This window comes from Eptatretus burgeri, chromosome 3 (assembly GCF_056783735.1).
Source record: "Eptatretus burgeri isolate ZD-2024b chromosome 3, Ebu_testis_v1, whole genome shotgun sequence".
Taxonomy (NCBI): domain Eukaryota; kingdom Metazoa; phylum Chordata; class Myxini; order Myxiniformes; family Myxinidae; genus Eptatretus; species Eptatretus burgeri.
In genome coordinates, this window is record NC_140963.1 from 102,019,474 (window position 1) to 102,031,973 (window position 12,500).

The 12,500-nt window shown below is 44.0% G+C and overlaps 1 protein-coding gene across 3 annotated transcripts in view; it reads right to left on the reverse strand.

The window, feature by feature from the left end:
• Positions 1-12,500, reverse strand: part of ADCY5 (adenylate cyclase 5) — a 383,952-nt gene that overhangs the window by 159,570 nt on the left and 211,882 nt on the right. For 2 of the 3 annotated variants that reach the window (XM_085874710.1, XM_085874712.1), the window contains exon 2: positions 7,925-8,074. The exons of the other annotated variant lie outside the window; for it this stretch is intronic. In XM_085874710.1, coding sequence (XP_085730836.1) covers positions 7,925-8,074 — 150 coding nt within the window. The remainder of the gene's footprint in view (positions 1-7,924; positions 8,075-12,500) is intronic. 3 annotated transcript variants of the gene reach the window in all.

The window sequence follows — 12,500 nt, forward strand, 5'->3', positions numbered from 1 at the left end:
TACACGAAGCCCGGCCAGGATGTAGCGAACATCCTCGCCCGGGGCAAAGGAGCATTAGTTGGGGGAAGGGTTAAGCGTTGGATAGACCAGCCTCATGGGGGCATAACTAGCAGTCCTCCACGGGGCCCGGTAATACGAGTTAGGGGAAATTTAGGTCAGAGTTTAGAAATAGATTAAAGATATGAACAGACATGGAACGTGTGGTGGGGACATAGCTTAGCGATAGAGTTAAATGGGAGCGTGCATAGTTTTAGGGAAGACAAGGGTGTACGAGTTAGTTTGGGGAAATTAGTTCGGTGATGTTGTGTCCGTGAGTGAAAATGTGCTTGTGTGTGAGAGATGAATTGTGAGTGTGAGGGCAGGGCAATGGCCAGGATGAGTGTGAGTAACGGAATGCATGGTGTGAAGGATTGAATGGGGGGAGTGGATCCCACCCAAGGAAACCCGAGGGTTAGTTTAAAGTTAGATTGGGGGATTTGGTAAATTTACACATAGATGTCGTTATGTGGTTGGTGCTGATTGTGGAAAGTTTTTTTTTCATTTTTTTTGTGTCGGGTGCAGGAGATAATGGACCAGCTGGGAGTGTGGCTTGTGAGTGTAGTGTTCGGATGAAGCAGGCACCCCGGCGCTGGGGGCTCGTCGGCCAGGTGAGACCGTAGGTAGGTCCAGGGGGCCACGAGTGTATTTGTGGACGCAGGTACCCGAGGAGAGGGGCCTGGCGTGCTAGTGTAGTGTTCAATGGTACCGGGTGCCCGAGCAGCGGGACCCGGGGCGCCAAAATGCCAAGTGGGCATCGAGGGGGGGGTGCCAGTGAGGGCATCCCCCATGTTAGGGTGAGGAGCAGGCAAGCTCGGAGGCAGCTCCAGCGTCCCGGTGGGAGCTAATGGTGAGTATGCAGGTGGGGAGACCTGCGAGTGGAGCCACACTACTCAGCCATGAAATTGTGCGATGGCACAGAAAGAAAATTTGTTGGCCAAGGCCCAAAATTGTAAGAGCACCAACACGCAGGCAATGGGAATTTGGGTTTTTAGAATCCCATAGTTTTACAAAAGCCTCTTGGCAGGGTATAACCCCAGGGAAAGTTTAAAAGTGCAACAATATTAGCGTAGTTAGGATTGATGAAGACCCCTTCGCACCATCCACTGTCGGGATGTTCACTGGCTGCTGGACTTTCCCTCCTGTCGGACTTAAGAATGAGTCGTGTCACGATGTAAGTGTAAAATTGCATGTAGTTCAGCTCTTCCTTTCCAAGGAACCTTGGGGGGATTGGGTCCGAATTTGGCAATGGGGATAGTGGGATAGAGGAGAGGAGACGTAGCGACGAATTGGAAAAAGAGGAGGGGCTAGGGTAGTGTATATGGGAAAGATGGATGGGTGCGGAAGAGTCGCACCAACATCGAGCTCTCTCTCCCGGCACCACCGCCACTGCCCAAGGTATGTGCACACCAGGGACCGGCTGACCATGTTGGTCAGACCTGATGTTTGGCATTACCTGGATTTTTTCTTTTCGTACTGTTTGCTGTTCGCCTTGCTGTTTCGCTTTGTCTCGCCACTGTCCCAGGACCATTAAGACTTTTCTGCATCAAGGCATCGCTCGCCTTGCTGGATCACCTGTTCCACATCAAGGCATGACTCCCCTCACTTCACCATTTGCTGCATGACCTATGTTCCACCCACACCTGTTCTATGGACTGCTACTTGCTGCAGCCTTATGCCAGGTGACACCGTTCCAGTTATCATGGTGGTTTTGTTTATTTTCTTTTGTTTGAACAGCATTTACTGAAGCAGCATGCCACCACACTTATGGACTGCCTCTTTGTTGCAGCCCCCTTTGTACCAGCTCCTTCCAGCTTCATACCAGCTTCCGACCAGCTCAGAGCAGCTTCACACCAGCTTCATACCAGCCACATGCCACTTTGCTTCAATTCTTTTGCCACGTATCACTGTGACCATGAACTGCACAAACACAGCTCGCTGGAGGAAGTGGCTGTTATTGTTGCTGCTGCTTCTTGACCATTTTTGTTTAGAAGGCCACAATGTTTATGGCCTGTATGCCGGTCACTGGCCTGCCGGTTTATTTTGTGAGGTGTGCTGGTGAAGAGCATGAAGGTGGCAAGAATCAGCAGGTGTTCCTCCCCCTCTCCACAATTTTTCTTCTGCCTTTCTCCAGGTCCTGGTTCAGAAATTGTATATAGTTGCTTAGTTGTGCAGATTATTAAAGCCCACCGGTTGTGAGTTGCAGTTTCAAAAATTCTGGCAATTTCGGTGCAGCATAAGGTTGTCTGTGTGAGTCAGTTAGGTAGTTCCCCACACATCAGGTGGGACATATCTCGTTTAAATTGTCGCACACACTAAAGGGTAGAGTTAAAACGTACTAAGTGGGAAGTAACTTCATCTGCATGTCACACGGTAGTGATAATTGCAATGTTGTAATTTTTTAACCAATGTCTCCAGCTGTTGGACAACTCTGGAGGAGTCTCGGATAGGGAAAGGGGTAGTGTTACGGATTTAAGAATCCGGTCTGATGAATGCATCCACACATCCAGGTCCTCAGATGGTTATTTCCTTAAATGCATGTTCAGATTAGCCCCATCCCCATGTCTAATTGGATTTTAAATGTGATGCATTGAGAAGGATAAAGAATAGATTCCCTTTCTTATGGGAAGTTTTTTTCTTTACGACAGACACATTTACACACATTTCTTTCGCGAGCTCTGACGCGTGCCCTTATTTTTCCTCAGCAACGTTCTTTTGCGAGCACAGACACCCGCCTTTTTAAGAGTGCATGGGTCGTCATGGTAACCGTGCGCGACTGGGGCGGGGTGAGCTTGGGGCGGACTCTGCACCCGGCGAGATGGCCCACGGATATAAAACGAATTGGAGGTCTGTTCTGAGGCGAGAGAAGTAAGAGGGGAGAGAAGTGAGAGGAAAAGGGCGAGAGAAGTAAGAGGAGAGAGAAGTAAGAGGAGGGAGAAGAGAACGTGAAAGAAAGCGAGAGAGGTAAAGGGGGAGGAAGCGTGCAAGCCCGCAAGTGAGCAAACGAGCGTGTGGTGCACGTGTGGGTGTCTGACCAGCACCAACAACGAGACAATCCGCCCTTCCCAGTGCTTGAGCAAGCGAGCGTGTGGTGCGCGTGTGGGTGTGAGCAGCGCCTACAACAATTGAGGCACGGTCGGTCACCAACGTGTGAGGCGCGGGTCAGTCACCAACGGACCGTGTGGGTCACTGGATGTCACCAGCTTCGTGAAGTGTGAGAAGCTGCCTGTATCGCAGCACCAGGGTCTAAACCCGCGACAGATGATCTCGGTGCCCTCCCCGACGTTGACTGGCGTTGAAGGCTGTTCGCCAGTGGGTGCCTGGCAAGGCTGGGTGCTGGCGATGGACGTGACACGCAGGCACATATTTCAGGACGTTTTCACTTCACAGCCAACTACACTCTGGTGAGTGAGACGACTCTTCTCCCCTCCCCCCGAATGATCTGCTGGGTACCCTTGTCTGTGTTTAGTTGTAAGTCAACCCCCCGATAAGCTTCTGCTCTTTGTCTCTTTCCTGGTATTTTGATTGATTTTGCCTTGAAATTTATTCTTTATTTACCTCAGAAAATAAAAAATTCTTTTTATTTATTTATTTTATAATTAATAAATTACTTATTGACTTCCAACCAGTCCGTGTTTGTCCTTTCCTTCCATTGGTCTAGCATTGTCCGAGCTGAGATAGACTGGGAGGTAATTACCACAGATTTGAACAAAATAGTCGACATGCACTTGCGGTTAAACCGCTCGTCCACCCTAATTAAAATCTAATCAAGATAACATTGGTGCTTTGCTGAGGGCGCGCTCCCCGCTCAGGTAACCACATGACCTGAAGTTAAACGGCATAATTAGACGGTGGACACTGGAACTCGTGATTAACTGGGTGGCGTTCGTGGTTCTAAAACAACCCACCGTACCACAACGTTAATTGTGAGCGGTGGCCCCAGGTCCGGCTCTACTGAGGACAACCGGGGATTAATCCCACTGAGTGACAAGCTGGTGTCTTGGTACCCGTGGTATTATAAATATATATAATATATCTTCTATCTGTATATTACTAAAACTCTCATCTTGTGGAAATGTATGTGTGTATGTAGGATTTATTTTGAAGCATAAAATAAACATCGCCATTTTGATCTAATACTTCCGTGTTCATTAATAAATAAAATTGTGTTTTGAAGATTATGCACAATAATTTCTTCGACTTTCTTTTTTTTCACATTGACACACAATATCAAGTTTTGTTCAAATCGGGCAACAAAATTTTTTTTTTTAAATCAGTGACAGATTCAGTCAAGTACTCTTCGGAAGTATTTGATCAATGCAAACAACCTCAGCAGTATAGTTCACTGGAGCTATCTCTTTTTTTTTTTTTTCTTGAAATGATTTTTTTTTTTCATCAACCGCTGTCAATGGCAACCCAACGGGTTCACAATTCGTCTCGTGTGTGTATGTATATATATATATATATATATATATATATATATATATATATATATATATATATATATATATATATATATATATATATATATTTATGGACTCCGACCATGCTCTTCTTGCCGAAGAAACTGCATGAAGCAACCATGAAAGGCTACCATAAGAGCTGACACAAGGTAAGCCCTTTGCTGTTTCAAACCTTTCCCAGAGTTCCTCCGCAGCTATAAAGACATTTACAAATAGTACACACATGAGAATCCCAATGCGACACACCCTCAGCGGCTGAACCGGTTTCAATGCTTGTTGGCGAATCATCCGCAAAAGTGCAGACAGAAATGCATAGCAATGAGGCTCTCAAGCATGTACCACATGTAAAAGACAAAAGTAGTCAATATATAAATGAAAAACAAAGAAACGGTTTGAAACAGCAAAGAGCTTACCTTTGGTAGCCTTTCATGGTGGCTTTATGCAGCTTGTTCAGCTGAAAGAGCATGGGAGGAGATTATTGATATAATCACAGCCACCTGGGTTTCATTGATATGGTGAGAGCTGATTGGTTATTCCCTCCATTCACAGGTGAGAGATGTGGGTGTGTCTTCATTTTTCATATATATATTTTTTATTTTCTTTTTATGTATACATATATATATATATATATATATATATATATATATATATATATATATATATATATATATATATATTGTTGCGAATTCTGGCCCGCCCGGTGTGCGATCGGCCGCTTGACTCGAATGGCGGCCGCTTCGCCAACCGAAACGGACAATTCAGTCGTGACCTTCTTGGGACTACCGCCAGAAACCAGTCACGGGTGGGGGTTTAACCCCACCACCACCCAGTCCGCAGTCCACCCGCGCGAGATAGGGTAAATCGCCGAAAGTGGATATACCTATGGTACTCGCACTGGTAATCTGCCGAGGGATGGGACCACGCCACAGGCCGACTCCGGACACGAACCGCTTAAGCAGTTCGTTCCGTATTACAGGGATAACCGAGCGGAGTTATCGTCGGCCTTGACGGTTCCGATTAATCACAGGGTGTTTTAAAACCCACTATTAATCCCTTACGTGATGCAAGATGGAGATTCAACAAAGGAAAGGACACAGCGAAACGGGGAACAATTGGACAAACAAGCACTTTTATTGCACTCTCAGACAAGGGAGCACGTATTTACAGCAAAAGGAAGCAGGGAAAGAGTTAAAACCGAATAAGCAATTATTCACAGCAGAGTCACTGACACTATTCTACTTCACAGGACACAGTGCCACACCATTCATGCAAAAACCCAAAATAAATGATTGAAAGAGCGTGACCGTAGGGAGCTCCCCGAGCTGGTTTCCATCGTGATCCGGCTCCACCAGCACTGCCGATCCCCTCGAGGCGCCCTCGGTCCGGAGCGACCCAACCAGCCCGTTCTGCGAGCGAGGTCTAGTCCGCGAGCCTCCGCGTCCGCTCGCGCTTCTCCTCAGGAACTCCACTCAGCTCTCCGCGCTCGTGTTCAGCCTTTTCCGCCGAGCTCTCCTCACTCGCTCGCGTTCGCCCTTTTCCCGCCGAGCTCTCCTCACTCGCACGCGTTCAGCCTAAAACTCAACTTCACTCTCCCTCGCGTTTTTGTTCCACCCCTTTTGTAGTGCGGGGCTCCGGCCTTCGCCCCGCCCCGTTTCTGGCTCCACCTTCCTTCTGGAAGCTTCCCAAAAAGGGGCGTGCCCTCTCGTTCCCCCCTCCCCGCACCGTGCGGGGGACAAAGAAAGTCAGTCTTGGCTCGGGGCCAGGGAATTATTCCCCCAAAAGCAGGCCCCCACCTTTTTCACCTTTGACCTCTGGCTCAAATCGCACCTCCCCCACGCCAAAGCATGGGAACAGCAGAAGGGAAAATCCCACAGGCGTTGTTGGTTTTATTCCCCCCCCCCGCGCCGTACAACGAGGGAAGAAAGATTCTGGTGGGAGATGCCCCTTCGCACCCCGGCCGCCACTGCCACTCCGCCCCTCCCATCCGCCCCGTGGAGATCGTGATCGCACGGTGCTCGTTGAATGGCAAGTGCGAAGATGTGGTGGCGTAGTTGTGGAAGGTGGCGTCGTGTAGTGAATGGCGTGATCGTTGAGATGTTGGTTGTGGCGATGTTCGTTGTTGTTCTTGCACCAAATTAACAATAGCCAAAGAAAAACGGCTAACTGAAGTGTCGCAGCCCGAATGGATCACATATACATATATCTATATATATATATATATATATATATATATATATATATATATATATATATATATATATATATATATATATATATATATATATATATATATATTCCCTTTATACAACGGGTTTGGGTTAACTACACATGAACTTCCGATATCTCACCTGAGGACCCTTTATGGTGTAATCCGAATTTCCACATCCGTAACAATATATATATATATATATATATATACATATATATATATATATACATATATATATACATATATATATATATATATATATATACATATATATATATACATATATATATATGTATATATATATGTATATATATATATATATGTATATATATATGCCTGGTGTTGGTGCAGTGGTTAGGGCAGCGGCTTGGGATCCAAAAGGTCATGAGTTCAAGCCCCGTTGGGCCACTGAATTAATACACCAGGGGGTTGACTCAGCCTGTCATCCTTCCTAGGTCGGCGAAATGAGTACCAGTGTACTGGGCCGGTGTATACCCTGGTTAAAATAAGTGTACCATATCCCTGTGTCGTAAGAGGTGACCAGGGTTGCATCAGGAAGGGCATCCGGCGTAAAACATGTGCCAAATCACTATGCAGAACATACGGATGATCCGCTGTGGCGACGCCGAATGGGAGCAGCCGAAAGAAGAAGAAGATATATATATATATATATATATATATATATATATATATATATATATATATATATATATATATATATATATATATATATATATATATATATATATATATATATATATATATATATATATATATATATGAAGAAGGAGACATCAAGCAAGATTTCGTGGAGCTGAAGTCTCTCTCTCTCCAAGAGAGCTGAAGTGCTTGATGCAATGCCCCATTACTCGCATGCTGGTACTCCTTTTGCCAACCTCAGAAGGATGACAGGTTGAGTCGACCTCCCTGGTCTTAATTCAACAGCATGACAGGGGGTTGAACTTAAGATCCTGGGATCTTAAGCCAGCCACCAATCTTAAGCCAGCCACCTTAACCATTAAACCAAAACCAGGCTTTGTGCATGGGTGGAACAGGTGGAAGGAGAGAATTGTGCAAGGCAGATATCAAAGAGTGCAGAAGTAAATGAAAATTGAGGTCACAGTGTCACCAGAAGGATTTTCAAAATCAGCATTGAGTGCACTTCTTGGAAGTGGGAAAGAATACAGATAAATACATTCAGCAAGACTCGACACACCTGCTGCTGATTCTCCTTCTGCGTGCGCAAGCGTGCCTTGATGCAGTCTCGCGTTTCATGGAAGGCCTGTCGTTGTGCCACCTCCGTGGGGTAGTGCGTGCAAACCCCAGCAATGTTTGTGCACAAGAAGATCATGGCATTTGCCACCAGCTGTATTAAAAATACACATTAGCTTTCTTAAAGTATAAACAGTTATTCTTGCACAAAATGAGGAAAATGCTCTGCAGAAGGTGCAGCTACACATTGGACTTGCTAAAGCACACAAGTCAAGCAAAGCCCAGGCTGGTCACACAATGCAAGTGGCAAACGATAAAGCATTCCTGGCACCAAGAAAACTGGATGCTACACTCTAATTTCATACTTCTTGATTGATGCAGTGTACTGGAAAGTCAAAAACTAGAAGGGCACATGGTAGAGCACATACATCCACCATGCAATGCCTGATCCAGCAGAACATATTGGGCCCAATAAAGTTTTGAGATATCATGCTGTATATCGTTTTTGGCCCAATATCGCTCAGTGGTCAAGAATCACGTTCAAATTCCAGTCTCTGGATTCGGATCTTCACCAAAATCAAATACATTCGCCCTTGTCACACACCCAACATGTCCACCAAGTTTCGTCTGAATCTGTCCACAACTTTTTGAGATATCGTGCTATATATCACTTTTGCCCTGTCACTCGATGGTGAAAAATCACTTTAAAAATAATCGGATCCAGACACGGATCTTCACCAAAATCGAATCAATTCGTCCTTGTTACACATCCAGCCTGTCCACCGAGCTTTGTCTGAATCCGTTAATAACTATTTGAGATATCGTGCCACATATCGTTTTTGGCCCAATCTTTCAATTGTGAAGAATCACGGAAAATTATCGTGTCTGCATCCGGATCTTCACCAAAATCTAATCTAATCTCACAGCTTGGTTTTATATTCATAAATGTACTATATATATATATATATATATATATATATATATATATATATATATATATATATATATATATATATATATATATATATTCAGGGACATGAATTCCAATGCATGACTAATGTGAAAAACTGAAGAACAGAGGCTAAGAAAAATGACAAGTATTTTTTATCAAAAATAATGTTCTTTATAGTTCATCATCACAAATGTCACCATGACAACAAAAGGAGTAATTTTATGCCATTTCTTCCTATCCTTCTTGTATTCGCTCTTTCAATCCAGATCCAGTGATTGTGTAATGAATTGCTATTTCGAGATGCCATGGTTATATTAACAGACATATGGTTATTCTTTGTGACACGTGATCTGTTTAAGGTAACAATATGACCGTTTTCTTGCTGCGTGATTCGGGTTTTTGAAAGGGAATAATGGGGGAGTAGATGAGGCAGGTTGCCATTTTAAGTCAGTGTTATTTTCTGCCTGCATCTGTTCCTTTTCTGGCTCTGCCTGTTTTCATCTCATCAACTCCTACAATTTTGCTCAATGATGGCATAACTGAAGTTTCCGGCAGTAATTTTTTTTAGATTAGGGATTTATAAACTTCCCAATGCGAGCGCTTGACCATTTTGGTGGTCGGTTGAGAATAATATGACAGTGGAACATATTTAAATTATGGCAGCATAAAATATAAGGAGAAATATACGACGTTTGGAGAGAGCATACATACTTTTGTGAGAAAAAAGGACTGTAAAGGTTGTTTTCTGTTGATCTAAGGCTTAACATGGGGCCATGTACATAAATCACAGCGTGGGACAAAGACATTCGTTAACGGAGCAGGGTACGGAAGGACGTTTCTCAAGTCTGTATTTGTAACCACTTCTTCCAAAAGTATGGGGATTAAGAACGACAAGAGAAGTTACATCCACCAAACAGATGTTCCATTCATCTTCACAGGCCTCGTGAGTGCACAGGCAAGCAGGGGCTCATGTTTGAGAATGCCAAGTGCCATTCAAATGGCCTCGGGCTTTTGGGTAGAAATATAAAGTCGAGGATCACGGGCTAATCTTCCAACACCAAATAAACATTTAATCTGGTGATAAGGAGAGACACTACCCATGTGAGGCATGACGTATTTTGGCAAAATTATGAAGATGGCGAATTTGGACACATCAAAAACAAGGGCAAGCTAACAGTTTGATAGTAGAGGGGCAGGTGAAAACCTGGAACGTGCAAACTCAAACCAAATGGAGTGAACTCGTTTGGAGCAACGCAACACTGCCTGAAGACGGTCAAAGGTAAACCTCCGTACGACAAATCTCAAGCCCGACGTCCAAGAAGCGTTTAAATGCCAATATAAGTTCGGGGAAAATGGATCCCAAAATCTACATAACAGACTGGAAGAAGATGTGATGGAAGATCCAAGTCTCCCTCTTTTTTATTTGTCTAAATCTCCCATTTTTTATTTGTCCAAGTCTCCCTTTTTTATTTGTCCAAGTCTCCCTTTTTTATTTGTCCAAGTCTCCCTTTTTTATTTGTCTAAATCTCCCTTTTTTAATTTGTCCAAGTCTCCCTTTTTTTATTTGTCCAAGTCTCCCTTTTTTATTTGTCCAAGTCTCCTTCTATGTTGTCCTTCAACTCTGCAGTTGGTGTTTCCCCCCTCTCTCCGCTGTTCCTTTTGTTCTGTTGTGCTCCGATCCATTCATTGTTCTAGCTCTTCCACCAGCCTTGACCTTGCATACAAAAAAGGTCTTTGTGAAGGTTCATGTTAGTCTCCAGTGGCAATCCCAAATAAACAATAGATTTTATCAAAGAAAATAGATGAAAATTAGCCCTGAAGAAATACGGTTTGTGTGACATTGAATGTTCACCGCTCATCAAGCCTCATTGCCCGAGCGAAGGTCTAATGTTGAAAACTTCAGTTGCACCTTGCTTCCCACGATGGCTAAGGCACTCTTCATATCACAGTCGTCCTCTCCGAAAAAAAGAAACAACTTTAAACGTCGACTGGAAACTGTCCAGGACTCGGTGATAAACTTCAAAAGAGACCACTGAGAAATGCGACCGTGAGGGACATCTGAACCAAACCACTAAAAAATGATCTCGAAAAAAAATAAAGGCTTAAAACTAGTTTTTAAAAAAATTTTTTTTAAGCAAAACCAAAACTGTCCAGGACTCGGTGATAAACTTCAAAAGAGACCACTGAGAAATGCGACCGTGAGGGACATCTGAACCAAACCACTAAAAAATGATCTCGAAAAAAAATAAAGGCTTAAAACTAGTTTTTAAAAAAATTTTTTTTAAGCAAAACCAAAGTGAAGGCAGATATTTGGACCATGTGAAGTTCTTGTGATATTGCCTTTGAAAACGAATATCAAGAAACTACAATAAACATGGAATGAGCATACCATGGTGTCCTCTCGTCAAGGCATCTTGCCATAGAAGAGGATGTGATCCTGCGCAAGAAGGATCAAGTTCAGTGTCATATGAGGAGACACCACTATATTACACTAAACCATTATAAGGCAGGTAAAATGGATAAAAACGCCATCTGACGATTTCGGTAAGTCTAAAGCACTGTGGCTAGTTAGCTGGTTAGGCCTTCAGTATCACTCGTACAAAATTAATGTGTAAGGCATGGTTAATGTAAGGAAATCAACTGAAAGAAAAGAAACAGATGAAGTTGAATGACAGTAAGCCAGTCTTCTTCTCCATATGCAGTGCTTCGTTGCAGGTTGTATTATTTTCTGGGGGTGCAGCTGTGCTAGTGATTCAGTGCCCCTTGCAGGTGAGAGCATGGATTTGTAATTTGTTCAGTGTGCCAGCAATAGATGCCGGCAGACGGGACTCACAGTTTATCGTCCATCCAAGAGACAGCACACACACAATGATGAATCACCCTCCTTGTAAAACACTGGGATGACAGTTTATAGGTGGGCTGAGATTCGAACCCAGGCTGGACAGCTCCTGTATGAGTGCGCATACCTCTCAGATATCTTGACAGCCTGAGCAGGCCAGTAATCACTACTTTCTGCCCTTTATTCCCGCACTATACGAGTGCTCCTTGTTCACAGGCATTCGTCCAGTATCTCATCCCTTGTTACCTTTCCCAAATGTATCTGTTTCTTTGCTCACCTTCTCCACCACCACCCCCCCCCCCAACTTCCTCTTCTCTCTATGTTCTCGTTTGTCGAATCAGTTCCTATGTCTGTCTAATCTTGTTTTTTTTTCCCCTTCAGTCTTGAGTTTGTCTTCGACGAAATTGTGCAGCCTGACTACAACAGCCCATTTCATTCATTTTAGTCCCTTTTAGTCCTTTTTCTATTTTAGTCCTTTTAAGACCCTTTTGCACTTTGGACCTCTTTCGACTCCCAAGACCCAATAGACCCCTTAAGAACCCAAACACCCTTTTGAACCCTAAGACCCTTGAAACTTTTAGACCCCGAAGAACCTTTAGAACACAAAGACCCCCGAAGACACCAAAGACATTTTAAGGCCCATAACACTGCTTAGAACCCTAAGACCCTTAAAGACCCTGAACACCCTTTAGAACAATATGACCCTTTATAACCCTAAGACCCATTAATACCCTTAAGCCCTGTGAGACCCTTAATACCCTTGAGACCATTAAAACCATAAGACCCCGA